At 48.9% G+C, this 18,508-nt stretch overlaps 1 protein-coding gene across 1 annotated transcript in view; it reads left to right on the forward strand.

Annotated features, from left to right (window-relative positions):
- Positions 1-18,508, forward strand: part of fgfrl1a (fibroblast growth factor receptor like 1a) — a 57,396-nt gene that overhangs the window by 13,680 nt on the left and 25,208 nt on the right. Inside the window, exon 3 of the mRNA XM_076012329.1 lies at positions 8,569-8,841. Within this exon, the coding sequence (XP_075868444.1) occupies positions 8,569-8,841 (273 nt within the window). The remainder of the gene's footprint in view (positions 1-8,568; positions 8,842-18,508) is intronic.

Raw genomic sequence — 18,508 nt, forward strand, 5'->3', positions numbered from 1 at the left:
CTTTTCGAGTCTGCCAACCGATTATGACGGCGGCAAACCTGCAGTGGCTCTTTATACGTCCGAGACAAAGTATCGCCTTTAAAGGCTGCGAGCCTGGAGAAACACTGCCGCAACATAAAGTGGATAAAAGATGACTCAACATTTTTGGACATGATTGAGAACAAGAAACGAAAAGAAGTCCGGAAACCGACTAATGAAAACGTAAAACCGGAGAATCCTCGGCCAGCTAACCCCTCTTGTTTGACTCATCGGTGAGGAAAAAAAATAAATCCATTGCTTCTTTTTTACTTCTCCTTGAAGTGTCAGTTCACTGTGTTACATTTGAATTTCTGCCATTTACTGCTCAACTCCATGCAGATCGTGGGACATCTTCTAGTCCACTTCATCGTTCTTCGGTCAACAACCAACTCTCAGCGCGACGTGTCTCCGTGCTGCTCGTCCAGGTCGTGAAAACCTTGCACTTCAATTTGTCTTGAAACAGCAGCATCAACAGCAGAAATCCTTTCCCTCTGTGAATCTCAAGCACGGTTATGCGGATTAGAAAACGCCAGCAGAACCTCCGTCTTAGATTATGGCTGAATTCTCTTCTTTTTTTTTAACCAAGTTGTTCAGTGAATCCCGGAGAGAACGAGGGAGGCACAGATGCCAAAATGAAGCTGTGAAATGGTGAAACTATACAGCATTTCCCGCTATTACCAATACTGGTGAAAAATAGGAGAAGGAGGAGGAAGAGAGGAAGAGGTGAAGTGATGAAGAGGGGGAAAAATCATTTCTCAGATTTTGCCAGTCAGTATCTCATTCAATCTAATTAAAAAAAGAGATTATAGGTTTTAACTTTGTTAGTGTGTGTGTGCATGCGTGTGCATGTGTGTGTGCGTTTCATGACTAATGTGCGTACAAGTGTGTGAGCTGCTGTGAGGATCAGGTTCCTGGACAAACTGCTCAGCAGATTCCTGACGTTTTTTTTTCCTGGTGGATGATTGTTTTTCGTGTGTGTGTGTGTGCGTGTGTGTGCGTGTGTGTGAGAGAGAGTGTGAGAGAGACAGCACTCAAACCCCGCTGGTACATCCTCCCCAGCCTCGGGCTTTGTGCTTAACCATCTGGACGAAGTAACGAGCGGCAGTTTGACCTATTGATGAGACTGAAGTGGAATATGGAAATGTGTGTGTGTGTGTGTGTGTGTGTGTGCGAGCACACTTGAAGATGACAGCTTAATGTGCGTCCGTCAGTCGGCCTCTTGCCTCGGAGCGAAGAATAAGGGCCTTATTGTGTGTGCGGACGAGCTGCGACAGAAAAGGATGAAGATTACGGTCGATATTTGAAACTGCTTTCTGTCAACTTAAAGTGGCTGCGAGGGGGTTTGAAGTACTCCTGAAATGGTCCATTATAACTCGGCGAGAAACGGCAACATCGGTGCGAATCCCCATCAACTCAGACAGAACGATTTTAGTGCAGGCGGCTCACTGATCCCAAGTTCGCCAGGCCACGGGGAGCAGCGGCACGAGAGCTTTCTAGCTCTCCTGGGAGTGAAGGGAACCCTCTGAGGAACTCAGTCGCAGTGCCTTTCAGGTGTGGAATCTCATGGCTCCATCTAGAAGAACCCCGGTCTCAACCCGTTTCAGTCAGTCAGGATATAATCCGACCAATCGGGGTCCAACGGCGTGAGGAAGGTGGAACTACAGCCAGAGTTTAAATAAGTTTCCAAGCAGGCAGCTGCTCCAAAGATGAACACTTGTGGTGCTTTTTTTATGGTTTATTAGTTGGGTTTATTTAATTTTTTTTTACTTTATTTTCCCTTACTTCCCACTTTTTACTACAAAGACGTAACACAACGTCGTTAGCCTGGTAATATGAAGATTCGTCATCGTCACATGGGTGACGACGCGATCCAGAGAGGCAAAGACAATTCATGTGTAACTGTGGAGGATTACCGGCGTTTGACAAACTGGAGCTGGTTTTTGGGGGTCCAGGTAATTTGAGTTGCGTGCAAGGAAAAATTCCCGAGCTGGATAAAACCCCTGAAAGAAGGAACGTCCTACACAGTTTGAAAACTCTGAGCTAAAAGGAAAATTGCTGCAAGGAGGAAAAAGGTTCTTTTGTAACTGATCCCGCGATAGCGACAAACCACTGCGGATCCGGTCGTCTCCGAGCGAAGCACACGGCGTGCACACACGCACGCACGTGCACCTCCACCTTGTGCCACACATCAGCGCTGCATCCCGCTGCTCATCAAAAGCATTCCTCCGCCGCTCCCCCGCTCGCACTCGTCTCACTTCCCTGCCAACAGCCACGCCGCGTCGGACCCCGTCAGACTGCAGGGCCGGCGGAACGTCAAGGGCATCGCTGAAGCCAAGCTCTCCGTCCCATAGACAAACACAGAGGGCGGCGGCAGCCCCGGCTGCTGGACGCTGCCAAAGTATGCGACGCGACAAAGTGGCTAAATTAGCGAGGAGAGTTTGAGAGAACTCCAGAATTTTGTCAACTTGATTTCACAGTTAACACCACAGTAGCTTGGGAAATTGTTTTGGGAATTTTGAACTCGGTATTACTCAGTATTGGGCCAATCAGAAAGCCTTGAGAGGAAGTAGGCGGGGCCTACAGCGCAAAGAGACCGGATATTGCATTTGTGGGGCTGTTCTGTGAGAGTTTATCTCATTTCCTTATCAACAGAGGAGCGAAGAATGTCAATAAAAGATTTATCTCTGTGAAAAAAAGGCGTTTGGCTCTATTCCTGTCTGACAATGGCCAAGTTCGACCCGGAGCCGCAAACTGGCTTCGCAGGTTGTTGGAAGATCTTGATTGGCCCATGTTGACCGTCGCAGGACTCTTGTCCCAACAGGCTGCGTGTCCAAACACTCTTCTTCTTCTTCTTCTTCTTCTTCTGACGAAGAGATTTCTGAACATCCGCACTTTGTGTGGTGATGTGGAAAAGACCAGTAGGAAGCTCCTCTCCACGGCAACATTGCGCCTCAAGCGACGACAAGTTGAAAGGCTTCTTTGGCTCGTCAGGCAAGCTTCAGTGAAGAATGAAAAGAAGATAAACTTGAGTGTTTCAAGCTCTAAACATGTCTGTCGATTAACTTTGCAGCTCTGAAATATCGCTGGCAAGATCCAATTTTTTGTCTTTGTTGAGGATGAAACGCTGCGATGGTTCTTCTCGGTGCTACGCGATGTTTTGTTCCTGCTCGTCCGCTGTCAAAGACCGGAAAGAAGACGGATGGCTCACTCCTTCTGCAGTTCCATCGGCGCTTCCTGAGAAGTAAAAATGTTTAGCTCTGCACACCAATGACGTGAAACCGTCGGCCGGCAGCCGACTTTTACACTTCTTGGCAACCGACCACGTGGATCCCGTCGGACGGCTGTCGCGCCCCCTCGGCGAGCAGCTGACGTCTGCAGTCGAACCCAGACAGGCCTGACGAATGTGATGGTCCGCAGTCGACTGGATTTCAGGTTAGATTGGCTTCGGTCCTGAACCGAGCAATCACCCGAGCAGAGAGGACGCAGCGGAGCACTGGAAGGCTTTCAGTGTGTGTGTGTGTGTGTGTGTGTGTGTGTGTGTGTGTGTGTGTGTGTGTGTGTGTGTGTGTGTGTGTGTGTGTGTGTGTGTGTGTGTGTGTGTGTGTGTGTGTGTGTGTGTGTGTGTGTGTGTGTGTGTGTGTGTGACATTGACTCTGTCATTAGGCAGAATACCAGACTTGGACGTACCTACACTCCCCTGCAAGCAAGGGGAAAGAGTGTGTGTGTGTGTGTGTGTGTGCGTGTATTTGAAGTCGGCCAAGCAATCGTAGGTGCTTTACGTTGTGTTGGGCAGCCAGATGCAGACAAGGGAGCACTGTGAGCCCCAAATGAACTTTGCAGGCAGGCCTTTTAAAGCCCCTTTTAAAGCTATTCCCCTCCTTCCCACAAACACATAACCAGACGCACAAAGACGCAGGTTTTTCTGAATACTGACGAAAAAAAAACACTCAAAAAACACAGCGCTGAATGTAAATTGTAGTTCTGCAGATTTCTTTGCCGGTATTTTCTTTCCTTTCCTTTTTTTCAAATTATTTTTCCCCCCCTCGATCGCAGAGGACATTCGTCAAAACGACATACACATGTGTGCCTGCGCAGATGGAGGGACCGCGTGTCTCGTGAAAGAGTCGAAAAGATTTTTTTACTTGCTTGAGTTTCGCCCCCCGAGACAGATTTTGAAAAAAGGCTCGAGCTCCGTTCAAGGTCTGTGGAGGAGGCGAAGGAGTAGGAGGCGGAGATGAGGAGGAGGAGGCGGAGGAGGCGGAGGAGAGGAGGAGGAGGAGGGGAAGGAAACGAGGCCGCTGGAGCGTTTCCTCCTCATCAGGGGAGAAATGAAGGAGAGGTTAACTGTTAAAAGTTGAGAGGTTCAGGTAGAGGTCCTGCTCCCTGGATCCTGTGTGTGTGTGTGTGTGTGTGTGTGTGTGTGTGTGTGTGTGTGTGTGTGTGTGTGTGTGTGTGTGTGTGTGTGTGTGTGTGTGTGTGTGTGTGTGTGTGTGTGTGTGTGTGTGTGTGTGTGTGTGTGCGCACAGCCAGTTACTGGAAGAGAATGAAGACATACGGCCTTTTTGGAGCCACAGGATGGTGTGAATGAGTGCGATGAAAGAGAAAAAAGAGGAGAAGGGAGCAGAGGGACGGTGACGGGAAGTGAGCGATGACAGGGAGAAGGGGAGAGCAGACGGAGGTAGAAAAGGGAGGGAGGCGAGGGAAAGCGAGAGGTCGTCGGGGAGCGGCCGAGACGAATAAGGTTTCCAACTGAAAAGTGAAAGAGGGGAAGTTGAACCGCAGAGGCAGAAAAGACAGGAGCTGAAAGCTACACTCGCCAGTATTGCACCCAAGTTGGTTTTATATTAACGGTTTAGAAAAAGTGTGTGTGATTTGTGAGTGAGAAGTCGTGTGCGCGGCGCGCTAACCTTTTCTAGTCTGGCCTGACTGGTGAAAGTGACGCTAGCACCGCCATCCAGTTCACTTTCTAAAGGAATAGCTTTGTTTTAGCTTTGTTAGCTTTGCTTCCACTGTTTGTTAACCTGCAAGCTAACCGCTACAAAAACACAAACGCCACATTTGTTCTTTTTTTAAGCTGTAAAATGTTGCCCCACGTTCACAACCTGACAGCAGCAGTAGTTTACCGCCAGTCCTTGAAGTTGGTGCAACTTTTTTGGCCGCAGAGCTGAGGTCCATACATCCGAGGGGCTCGCTAACTTTTTCCAGTCTAGCTTTACTCTTGAAAGTGATTCTAGTGCCACCATCAATGTCGTTTTTGAGGAATATGGGAATAAATTCTGTGACATCTTCTGTGTCATCTTGTTGACAACTCTTCAGTCACTATAAAAAAGTGTTGTTAGCTTTGTTAGCCTTGGAAGCTAACCTCCATGTGAAAACACCTAAGTTTTGCTTTTCTTTTTTTAACCTGAAAAATGTTGCCACACGTTACCGCCAGCTCTTGAAGTCGGCGTAGCTCTTTTGTCGGTCTAAAGCACGCACATCACGACAAAAAAAAAGTGAAATTAAGAGGAAAAGACAGCGTGTAACCTTCTCGCAGGAGCGGTTCATGTAAGAACGAGGCAAATTGAGCTGCCTGACGGAAGCAGGATCGGGGAGGCTGAGGGAGCCGCTGGGCCCCTGATGAGAAAGCCATGCGGCCGAACGGACGCATTCCCCTTCCAGGAGCCGGGACGGCACAGGAAGGAGACGCTTCTGTGAAAACCCCTGCGTGACTAATGGCTTTTTCACACATTTCACACATTTCCCCCCAGAGCCATCCATCACTGTTGTCCACCTCCTGCTCCTCAGACAACAATTACTAGACGGCTACTGTAGCTTCTAAAGATTCTACACCGTCTCGGTCATCTGCCGCACACCGACTCTTTAAATTCAGGCTCCTTGTTTTGTTTTGTTTTGTTTTGGCAACAGTTGGCCGGCTGCTCGCTGCCGTTATAAGCGATGTGAGGTCTCTTTCTCCTCGAGTTTGATGCCCTGCAGGAAGCCAGTGAATCCACGGGAGCTTTTTTTTTTTTTAGCTAATATTTTATAGCCCAGTGCATCCTGAAGAATTGCAAAAAATAGCTCGCAGGATGCCACGCAAATTAGCTCGGAGTCACAGGCACCTGAGCGCAGAAGGACTTTTGCCCTTGAAGCCAGAAGCTGATCACATTGTAGCAGGGCAATACAACCTCAGTCTGCAAAAGAAATGTTATATTAAAATATGTTTTCACAGTGATGATTATTGATATGATGCAAATCTGGACGTCGCAAAAAAAGACAGAAGCAGCTGAATCAAGATTTTACATTTTAATAACGTTACAAGAGAACATAAGGCGAGAATGGCGTTTCCTTTTACTTCAGTGAGCGTTCACTCGACCACAGCAGCGTAACCCTCCTCCTTCCAACAGCTTTCTCTGGGCTCTTTTAGCAGATGGATGTGTCAGATAAACCCAAAGCGTTTAGCAAACGTCCCCTCCGGCGTGCCAGGTTACATAATTCATCCCCCCTTTTTTTTTTTTAAAAGAAATATTATTTCCATGTGCCTTTTTTTTTTTTTTTTTAACCGCAAGCTATCGAACGAAATCTAAATCTGATTTAGAAACTTGAGGCTACTTCATCGACTGTTTCGATCATATTTTTCCCCCCACTTTACCACAATCTGCTTCGCTATCGTTTTTACTACATTATCCCTCTTCATTAGGCCGACATGCTGCGCCACATCTGGGCTTCTCCTCCCAGCCCCCGGCTCGCCCGTCTGGGAGGAAAGCGTCGCGGCGGCGGCGCTGCGTGGCCCGATTCTAAAGTCCATTTCCGGCGCCGGTGTTGACTCTGCACCGCGATACCAGAGTCTGCAGCGGCTCGCGGGGGCGGCAGACTAACGACCTGAAAATCTTCAGATGTGTTTACACGTCGGTCTAATCTCCACCTGGCAGTATGCGGCGGAGATAAGCCTCCGTCTGAAGCACCGCTGAATAAAAACCACCTTCTGCCCTTCCTGCTGCTGCACACTGCAGGACGTGACCTGACCGCGGCGGCGGTGGTGGTGGTGGTGCTCGTGTTGGTTTTTCTTCTCTGTTTTTCTCACATTCTGCTCCTGCACACAATCGCCTTTTGTCTTCGCCCAGGTCGCGCTGCTCTGCTTGACTTTGTACGTTTTGACTTCTTTGCGTGGACGGCATTGTTTTTTTCTCGCGGAGGAGTCGGAGGGGACGAGCCGTGAACCGCGCAGACTCCTCCGCCCTCCATCCCTCCGTCTTCCTGTTTGTCTTTCTCTCCGTGCCGCCCTCCTATTCCGCCATATTTCAACGCCCTCCCATTTTTTTCTTCTCAGACTCCAAACTCCCTTAAATTCCATCTTCCCAACTCCTTTCTACTTTTCAGCCACCTCCTCATTCCTTTTTTTCCCTCCCGTCATTTTTTTTTTCCCCCGCCAAGCTACTCTTTCAACCCCCCCCCCCCCCCCCGTCTGTTTTTTCAGTGTGCAGTTTCACAGTAGGACCGACTACCGAGCCGCCGAGGTTACGCCTCGACGCTACATCTCAGTTAACGTTGGCCGGGCGCCACGCTCACTCCCCGGGGAGAATCTGTTGTTTTTCCATGTTAAAATGTCAGTGCATTGGCTCGGCCCTTAATAAACCTCTCCGGGGGTCAAAGGTCCAATGGAGCGGACCCCCGAGAATGGACCCAATGAAATACTCCTGAGAATGGAGGTTAAAACAAACCAAAAAAAAAAAAAAAAAGTGGGTGGGATATACGATAAGTTATCCTGACCCGTTAACGCACCCATTTCTAATAAAACTCTGCCAACCCTGGACGCACTCCCACTCCCACCAGGGGGAGCGACAGCCGTTTAATTAGCCCCGTTTGTTTATTGAGAAAGAAGAGAAGGAAACTTAAAGGTCATTTACAGATCTTTAGTCTGCATCCCGGACCTTTTAGAAGAGCAGCCAAACACAATGACTCATCCAGTCGGCCCTTCAAACAAATAACAGTAGCATGTTTAGCCCTCTGTTGGCAGCCACCCACTGAATAATATTTTTGGGATTCCTCCTGAAACTTCTACATGCTTGAAATGGGGGTTTCAGTATCAAGGTGGCCCCAAAAGCACTGGTAGCTACAGGGTCATTGGAGTAACCTTTGACATCACAAAGGGCCGATTCATGGAGCTTATTGGCGGCTTATATGACAAGAAAAAAACCTGATGGGTGGACCGCTTCTGTTTCTGGGGATTTCACTTGTGATTTTTATGTTTTCATCTACAGAATTGTTTTAGTCCTTCTTTTGTTTCTTCTAAACTCAAGTCACGTAAACGCCGTAAAAACAGTTTGGACTCCGGAGTGTTTTGGACTTTCTGGTGGGAGCTTCCGTTGCAGGGTCAAAATGACCCGATGGAGACCTGGCTGAGAACAATCCGACTAAAAATAACGTTTCCTTTTGTTTTAACGGAACCGTTTGCGGGTCGTGTGACAGCAAAAAGGTCGCGACCTTTGCACTCGAGACGCATCAACCCTATTAAATGAATGTTCGCTGGACTGCCACTCAGACCCCTGACGCCTTCCCTCTCCCTCTCAGGTCCGCCCAGGGTGTCGGAGCGAGTGGCCCACAGGCAGAGCGCCCGGCTGGGCCGCACCGTCAAGCTGCCCTGCCCGGTGGAGGGCGACCCGCCGCCGCTCATCATGTGGACCAAAGACGGCCGCAACATCCACAGCGGCTGGAGCCGCTTCAGGGTGCTGCAGCACGGCCTGCGCGTCAAGGAGGTGGAGACGGAGGACGCCGGCACGTACGTCTGCAAGGCCACCAACGGCTTCGGCAGCGTCAATGTCAACTACACGCTCATCGTCATAGGTAGGAAGCAGCTCTTATTGACAAGAGCACGCAAGAGGTGTTTTTGTCTTTCGCTCAAATGGCCACGCAACAGTTTGAAACCCAACCATCACTCAACGACATCGACATTTATGTCTTTATATTCGGGGTGTCAGCATGAACACATTCATCGCGATGAGATGATATAAAAAAAAAGCATAACGTGCGCATTTTTTAAATCAAGTCCCTTGAATGAATTGATTAATTTATTGATTAATCGCAGTTAACTATGGAAATTCAGTGCTTAATCACAACTTTAAAAAAAATAGTCGTTTGACAGCCCCACTATATATACAAACCATACTTTCTAGGACTTGCAATATTTAAAAAAAAAAAAAAAAAAGTGCATAAGCATTTAATGAATGCAGCATCCTGATGAGAACCATCCATCAGTCAGAAAACCACACAGTTCTTCTCATTGACTTCTTAAATGAATTCATTTTTCCCACTCCGCCAGCCCTTGTTGGCGCACGCACACACACACACACACACACACACACACACACAGACACTTGTTCTGCTTGTTTTACACGCTGGCTGCTGCTCCTCGGGCACCGGCTGCTGCGTGGGCTTTTAGCGGCACGCGCGCTGTCGGTCATGTGATCATAATCCAGACCGCATCGTCCTCGGGATTAAAGGGGCTGCTGCAGTCTCCGGCGGCGGCAGTTGTTCCCGAGCGGGCGAGCGAGGGAGAGAGGGAGGAAGATGTTTGCTTGTTTCTTTTTTCTTTTCCCCCTCGCTGCTGCCAGTTGTCCGTGTTTGTTGCACGTCTCAGTTCAGACGCACTGGACCAGGCGTGGGAAAACTACGGCCCGCTAAGATTTTTTAATCCGGCCCGTCGAAAAGTAAAGAAATGATAATGATAGTAAGTAAGTCATAAAATAGATGTATTTTTCAGTGTATTAAGAGTCATTTCTATAATGAGCTCAACACCGTCAGGCTTCAAGCTTGATTTTATTGTAACTGGTTCATTTTCAGTTGACATTACAGCACTTGTTCTCTCCATACCCCCATGATACATTTTTTTCTCCTGGTGTGTCACCAAAACACTCCATCCATCTGCTGCTGCTCCGGCCCCTCCGCCAAATTTCAGAACCCATTGTGTCCCACCAGTCAGAGTTTGCCCACCCCTGCACTACACTGTCTGTTAAAGCCCTGGGGGACGTGCGCGCACCTTCACCTGGTGGCCGCAGTCTGTCACCTCCTGCACTCACATAGTTTTCTTGTGTGTCTGTGCGTGCGGTGGCACCATTCCATTCCACCAGATCCTCCTCCTTGTGTGTGTGGGTGCGTGCGATTGTGTGTGCGCGCGCGTCCATGTGTGTGTGTCGGGTTCCAGCGATTCGGAGAATCCCACTCAACCATCTCGCTCTGATTTAGCCGCGCCACTTCAAAGTCGGCCTGAGGTAAAAAACAAAAAAAAACAAAACAGGACACAAAAATGCTCTCTTGTGACATCACAAAGGGGCGGCGGTGAAGTTTGCCAAAACTTTTCCACCATCAATAGACGCCACTGTGCTGGAGTCGCTGGCTGTCATATCGGGGATGATGAACGATCGCGATCGAGCTGTAAATTATTTTTGCTTTTATCCTCGGCGATGGTCGACAGAGCCGCAACGGTCTTGACCCGAACTTCAAAGTGGGAGGGCAGCCGTACAGAGGGCAGGGGGGTGGGGGGTTGGAGGGTGGAGGGGGCGTAGTAGGGGGGGCAGCAGCTGCCGCTGAGGTCATACTGACAGGCAGCTGCTGCCCCCCACCCACCACCACCTCTCCCACCCTTCTCCAAGTCGCTCTGCCTCATTCACTGTCTGTTTAATTCACTTTTACCTATTCACACACACACACACACACACACACACACACGCACTTCAGAAGCAGTAGGTTGGGCTGACCTCATGGGAAAATGCCCTTTGCTGAGGCCTGATCCGCACACAGAATCCGCCAAGGAGCTTTTTTTTCAGCTCTGTGTGGATGTTTCATCCTCACAGAACCAAACGAAGCGAAGAGCCCGAACGCTCCACCGCCTCCTCCTCCTCTTCCTCCTCCTCCTGGAACCCCTGGGAGTCCCACAGGGATCGCATCGGCCAACTTGCACTTCTTGACTGACCCTGTACGCACCATGTGCCGCCCTCGCGTCACTTTGCTCTTTGTTGAAATTCACCTCATCGGCCGCAGGCTTCGTCTTCTTCGCCTTCTTCGTCTTCTTTTTCTCGCTTTTCTTTGCGTCCTTTGCAGGAGTTAAGTTGCGTGCTGAGCCACCGTGCCACCGCGGCGTCTGCGGGATTAGCGGCGCTGTTGCAAACAAACGCTGCGGGCCGCGTCGACCAAATTCAGGTTCAACCTCTTCAGCTTGATTTTCCGACCATCGGTCGCGGCGACTCGTCGACCTGTAACCCAAGTGGGAGAATGCAGGGTGGTTAGCGTGGAGGGCAGTGTTTTCATTGCTGGAGCTCTATCAACTGGCAGCGATGGTGTGTGTGTGTGTGTGTGTGTGTGTGTGTGTGTGTCCGCAGTTGTCTCTGTCCCATTAGCAGAGAAGTCATAAAACAAGGCGTCGACGAAGGGATTTGTTTCGATTCTCTGCCTCTAAATGTTCATTCATTCATTCATTCATCTTCTATTCTCCTATACCCGCTTATTCCTATTCAGGGTCACGGGGGTCTGCTGGAACCTATCCCAGCTGTCTTAGGGCGAAGGCAGGGGACACCCTGGACAAGTCGCCAGTCCTCTAAATGTTCCATTTCTAATTTTTGTCGCTTCCTTCCATCCCTCCTTGCTTCCTCTCTTCCCGCTCTCCCCTCCTTCCTCACTAACACCTCCACCCCCCCCCCGCTCCCCTGCTTCCCGTGTGGTCCGGCCCGAATTGTTCTTCGCTTCGCGAGCTAACGAGGCCACACCTGTGTCTTATTGTCTCTCCCTCTCGGTTTCTCTGGACCGGAGCTCCTCAAACACCTTTTTCCTATTAAGAACTCAATCTGGACCCCCCCACCCTCACCACCACCTCCACCCCTGCCTCCCTCCCTCCCTGGCTCGTTTTCCTTTCGCGCAGAGTTTAATTTATATCAATATTTTCACAGTTTCTCCCATTTATTTCCCCAGAACTAATAGCGTTTGATTGCTGTGAAACATCCATTCAGGGCTCTGAGAAAGCTGGCAGTGTGAAACCAGAAGATTCCTTGGATTGTTGTGCTCTTTTATTGTGTGTACGTTGGAGAACATTTGCGTGAGTAAATAGTCCTTGTGAGCGTGTGTGTTGTTTATCCGAGGCATTGTGCGTGCGTGCGTGCGTGTGTGTGTGTGTGTGTGTGTGTGTGTGTGCGTGCGCGTGTGTTTGTGTGCGTCAGTGTTTGCAGATTTATTGGACCACCAGTGGAGTGAGAGCAGGAAAAAAAAAGATTCAGTTTTTCTCCACGAGAGCTGATCCATGTTTGATCCGTCTTTAGAACTTCTGTCACCCTTTGTATGACATGAGGAATTGCTCCGTCCTCTCTGAGTCGTGGTAAATCACGGCTCCAACCAGATGTGACGACAGTGGGAGCTTGTCTGCAGCTTGTTGGGGGGGGGGGGGGGGGAGGAAGTAGTTTTTGGTGTTTGGTGTTGTGTTTTTCTTTTTCTTTTCTTTTTTTTTGCTGTCTGCAAACATGAAAAAAAGACCCAACAGCAACACAAGTCTGATCTTTAATGACAATATTAACGCAGTTTGCGCAACGATGTGGTGATTGGTGGCGACTCAGGAGCTCGTATGTCTGTAAACATCCTGACTGTGACATCTGGTTGGAGTAAAGAGGGTCAGAGAGAAGTGAGACATGCAAGATCGGGTTTTAATGGGTCGCTCGGCGACGTGAATTCTTACATAATGGAGTTTGAAATCTGACATGGAAATGTCAAATTCAGTATTGGGCAGAATTCACATCGCCGTGGTTCTTGAGCAATAACCTGCATCTCCGTCCTGTCAGTGAACTCTGCAGAAACCAAAGTCCATCTTTTACTTCTTCTGACTGCACAATTTGTCAGAATTGTGTGTGAGTGCCAATCCTCCTTTGTTTCTATGGTTTATCCCACAGTCAACCTGCCGCAGACCTCCAAGAGACAAGCACGGGGGTCTCAGAGGGCGGAGCCAAGCCCTCTGAGACCCCCGGTGGTGATATCACTACCTTGGTGGTGATGTCACTGTGGTCTGTTGGCCCTTGAGACCTTTCTATTTTAGTACACAATATGAGAAGTTAGGCAACAGCATTGAACTTCATTTATCATGATACCTCTTCCTGGTTAGTGACATCACTCCCAGCCTGGTGTTGGCTCCGCCTCTATGTGGAGGATCCAACAAAGCATCTCTTTTCAAGTTAAATACGCTGCTTTCTGGAGATGTAGAGAGGAGTTTTTCTTTCCTCGTCCTACTTGAAAAATTTTGAACGCTATATTTAACATTCATCCTCCACTCCTTTCTCCCGTTTTGTCCTCTCTCCATTCAACCGCGTCGATTGTCCGAGGCTGCAGCTGTCTTCCAAGAAAACCGGGATCAGGTTGCCGAATTCATCCCTCGATCCCTCAGTTCCTCCGTCCTCGCACCTCGGCCGTGTTTGTCTTCTCGCATTTCATGCTTTTTAATTGAGGCGTCTGCTGCTGCTGCCTCGTCCTGAGAGGACGCAGAGGTGGCCGGAGGCCTGCACTCTTGATTGGAATGAGAGAGAGAGAGAGAGAGAGAGAGAGAGAGAGAGAGAGAGAGAGAGAGAGAGAGAGAGAGAGAGAGAGAGAGAGAGAGAGAGAGAGAGAGAGAGAGAGAGAGAGAGAGAGAGAGAGAGAGAGAGAGAGAGAGAGAGAGAGAGAGCAATCTCAAATAACCTCAGCTCTTTCAAACACACACCTCGGCCCTCCGACTTAAAGCACACACTGGGGCGGCTGTGTCCGTCTCCACGTCGCGGATTCTTGTTTTTTCTGCCTTCAGACTTTGCTCCTCAGGTTACGCTCGCAGCACATTTCCACTAATTGTAGAAAAATGCATGCAGTGAAACCTGGTGCCGCTGCGCTGGAACCTGCACGGTTGGTGTTCAGTTCAGGGTCGGAGGCTTCACAGAGGGGGTCCGAATAATGATTTACAGAGCATTATAAAAACTCTTGTTTTCTTAAGAGCGGGGCCCAAAAGACGGCGATGCCGTCCAAGACTCTGCTTCTTGAACTACATTGTTCCCCTCACTGGCCAGGAAACCTTTTTTTTCCCTCTGCTTGGAAAAAGTGCACCACAATTTGGAGGAGTGGAAAACTGTGTCAGTCTGTGTGCGTGAAGTTTAAACAAATGATTCTCCAACAGGGTCACAGAAGTTGTTTTGTTTTTTTGAATGTTTGTGTCTTGTGTGTTGGGGACGACAAAGATGAGAAACCGAAGAACAAAGGTTCCCATAATTCAATTCTGTGTCAACGCAGTCAGTCTGTCAGCTGACTACTATGAATTATTGCAAGGCAAATGTCTGATAATGTTCAAAATTCAGAATGTCTTTAGTGTAAAACGTGTCACTGTCTTTTCAGAGAATTGGTGCGAATTCTAATGTGCCAACAGGCTCTTTGTGATGTCACAAATTGATGAACTCGCAAATAGTTTTCAGAAAAAAAGTCCAACCTTTGCTTGTTTTGCTCACTGCACGTTTCGTAAAGCGCATATTTAAAACCCACTGTTGTGATGTCACAAAGGGCAGTGCCTCATCGACACCCCTTCCAGGTTGGCAACAACATCCCAGAGGAATCTGAAAAGATAGCTGACAGTTTTTGTCCCCTTCCAAATATTTGGAAGAACCTACAAAGCAGCTTTTAGCAGGAGGCTGTAAACAGGGGGCTAAATATGCTACTTGCTGTTTGCCCATCCAGAGAGCTTAGGCCATTAATCATAAGATGCGGTTCAACTGAAGTCAGGGATGAATGGATTGAGATCAAGAGACGGCCACAACAGTGGTTTTAGTGCTCAGAGCCGAACAATTGTGGAGAAATGTGGCAGATTTTTCAACAAAGTGGGTGCATCTCCTCTGCCCGGTCCTGACTGACTGATACTGACTGACTGACACTGACTGACTGACTGCTCGTCCTGCCTGGAAAACAAATCATCCTCACCATGAAGTCAGTGGCGATGTGGCAGTCGGGATATCAGGGCGGAACCCTGGAGAATAGACGTAAACATGCTGGTGTGTGTGTGTGTGCGTGTGTGTGCGTGCGTGCGTGTGTCGGTACTCGGTCATAGCCAAAGCAGGGATCATTGAGTTACAGACACGCTGGCTCAGACTCCAGTTTCAGAAGCCGTTTTCCTTCCTGACTGATGATTCCAGCAGCGTTCAAACTCGCACCTCCTCCCCGCGTCTGTCAGCGGGACAAGGGGGGGGACGAGGGGGGGGTGGGGGGCGCCGCTGCCTCACCATGCCGACAGATGGCAACAAAAAACAAAACAAAACAAAAAAAAGACGACGCTCCCTTCTTGCCCCCCCCCCCCCCCCCCCGGCCTCGGCTCCCCGGTCGTACATCCCACATCCTCCCGTTCTGCCTCGCTTGACTTCCAGCAAAAAGACGGAAAGTGGATGGAAGGATGGAAAAGGATGGAGGCACCTATTGGGGAAGAAACAGAAGAATAAAGCCTCTGTGTTTCCCCCCCCCCCGACTTTAAGTCTAAAGACGTCAACGACTCCGGATGACGACTGCACAAAAAGTTTTGTTGTGTGTAGTTTTGTTTTTGCGGAGCTCGGTGTGTGTGAACAGGTGTTGCTGTCCCGGAGCTTCCTCTCCGGGGGCCACAAAGAAAAGAAAGGTGGCTGAAGGTGTGGAGAGGGCTTTTGTGAAAGCGGTTGCTCCAAATGAAAAAGTCAACAGGAAGTGTCGGGAGCGGCTTGGTTGCGTTAGCATGACAGGAACTCTCTCCAGGGACGGGGAGCAAAGAGTAATTTTTCCGACAACCTGGAGGCTCTTTTCTTTTTGCGTTCTACCAAAAAAAAAATCCTGCAGCCGCCAACAGATGCGACAGATGGAGCTCGCGACAAAAGTCCAGGGTCCCCCTGCTGGCCAGCTGTTGGCCCGTCGATTAGCCTCATTCTGGCTCAAATCTGCAGAGCGGAGCGGCAGGCGGCTCCACGCTCATCTGAAGAAAGTCATTCCCGAGTCAAAGTTTGTTCTCTGTCCGTCTTCAAATGGCTTTTCTATCTTGTGACCCATCTGCGGTTCCACTCCCAGCAACCTCCTGCAGACGTCTTTTCTGCTTAGTGTCTTTCACCTCTCTTTTTTTTTTTTTTACTCCCTCCTTTTCTCTTCGGGCTTCACGCACCATTTGCACTTGTGTATGTGCATGTGTGCCTGACTCTGTGTGTCTGTGTGTGTGTGTGTGCGCCTGACTGTGTCTGTGTGTGTGTGTGTGTGCGCCTGACTGTGTGTGTGTGTGTGTGTGTGTGTGTGTGTTTTTCTTGAGCGACTGAGCTGAGCCGAGCGTGGCTTGCCTCTACTGATTGTATGTGATTGTGCGCCAACTCCCGTTCTCATAGACCCCTAATGGGACTTAAATACCCGGCGCTAGCCTTAGCTTCAATTCCAGAGGCCATCTGTCAGTCAGCGGGCCTCTTTATTTTACTGCCCCCCCCCACCCAACCCCTACCTTGAGCCCAGAGCCGTGAGTCACACTCTGGCTGGAGGTAATCCGCCCTCAGACGGAAGCGGCGCTCACAATTTCTAATAATTTGGCAAAGTGAAGCGAGACTTCGGCGGAGCGAAGTTCCAAATCTCCCCACAAAAAAAGTTTAGCTCCTTAAGTTTCACATTTCACTCGAGTGAGTGTGAAGATACACGAGTCAAGTTCCATCCTGGGACTTAGTCGCGCTTAGATCAGGTTCTTGCATAAAAAAAAAAGAATTAGGATAAGGTGGTCCTTTAATTTCATTTGCCAGCTGTTCCCAAAGTGTAAAGCATACAAGTTTTCACCCTCCAATCAAACAAGCAAATCTCTACGAGCTCATGTGAGGTGTAACTTTACTCCTGTGTGTGTGTGTGTGTGTGTGTGTGTGTGTGTGTGTGTGTGTGTGTGTGTGTGTGTGTGTGTGTGTGTGTGTGTGTGTGTGTTGGCATCGGCATCAGCGGCATCCGTTGAGTGCAAACACGCAGTAGGAGCAAATGTGTGTCGAGGCATCAAACCCTTAACTGTGAAACCACCAATTTAGAATGGAATAGAAGCCTTTATTAATCCCACATCGGGGAAATTAGCACAATGATGGCAACAATACAGGGCTCAAGAAGGAAAATCATACAAATAATTTCAAAAAATCAAATAATAAAATGGTGTGTGAGAGCAGATATTTTTAGTAGCTCGCTTCCCGACTCTCCCTTGAATGTAATTAAGGCCAAAGTGCTCGGTGAGAGTCGAATACAAAGCTGAGGGGAAGAGAAGGGAGAGCAGGAAGCTGCCAGGACATTTTTGTGGTGAAGGAGTGCGGAACTTAAGAAGAACTTTGAAAAAGGGGGGAGTAGCTGTTAGAATTCAGTATGCCCATGCAGTCACATGGAGTCTTACAGGTGAGAGCCTGTATGTTTTATATGAGTATTAGAAATGCGCAAAATTAATCAATAAATGATCAATTTCATCTCTCAGGTGCGTCGCCAGTCAAATACATTCAAGCAATGCAGCTGCTGCTTGTGCGTAATGCTGCCAAGTGGTGCTCCTCAGAGCCTTGTGCTACACCCCCACCCCCCACCCCACACTCGACGTCCAGCCCCCACCCTGGCCAGAACACCCTCTTCACCCTCGGCTGAATGCAAAACGAGCTGCTTCTTAACGGAGCCACGGACGACTCTTCTGCACTGCAGCGGCCCGAGAGGTTAATCTCTGCAAAACCTCTTCAGCTCCAGCACACACACACACACACACACACACACACACACACACACACACACACACACACACACGCATTTATTTAAATGAAAATAAAAACCAGGAGGCTGAAGTGGGGAGGAAATAGAAAAGAACTGCAATCAATCGTTACTTGAATTATTTAGGGTCTTGCAAATGGAGCAGATGGATGAACTGTTGAATTAATGAATTTGTGAAACTCCAGTCATTCCTTTTTTTATAGGCTGAAGGGTCCCACATTCTACCCACTTTTCTTCTTTTTTTTTATGTTTTGAAGCGAAATAGTTTAACCTGATGTTCGCAGCGCGCTGTGTTTTTATGTCTGTATTCTCACCAAACTCATCCGAAAAGCCCTCCCTTTACTTCTTTTGCTCGGGGCTTATTATCTTTAAAACTCTGTAGATCCTCCAGAAAGGAGCATATTTAGCCCTCTGTTTTCAGTTTTCAGCCCTCTCGCTATAAACCCATTTATACTTTGTCGTCTCCTTCCACGTGTTTCGGAAGGCGACAAGAAGGAGCTGGCCTCGGGGGGGCGGAGCCATCACCTTGCTGGGGGTGTGCTCCCTAGCCACAAACCTTTTGTGACATCACAAAGGGTGGATTTCCACGTGTTTTCTTTTTTTTTTTCTGCCATCACTGACATATCGAAGTTTCCCGCACGTATATAGAGGACCTTTAACAAAACGTCTTGACATAAAAAAAAAAACAACCTTTCAGTGCTGGTTATTTTCAGTCCTGAAGTGAAGGACAGCGTCGGCGTTTCAGCTTCAGCTCGTTTTTGTCGGG

The sequence above is a fragment of the Nelusetta ayraudi genome, unplaced genomic scaffold (assembly GCF_046127955.1).
Source record: "Nelusetta ayraudi isolate G7.1 ecotype Tasmania unplaced genomic scaffold, CSIRO-AGI_Nayr_v1 ptg000005l, whole genome shotgun sequence".
Classification (NCBI taxonomy): Eukaryota; Metazoa; Chordata; class Actinopteri; order Tetraodontiformes; family Monacanthidae; genus Nelusetta; species Nelusetta ayraudi.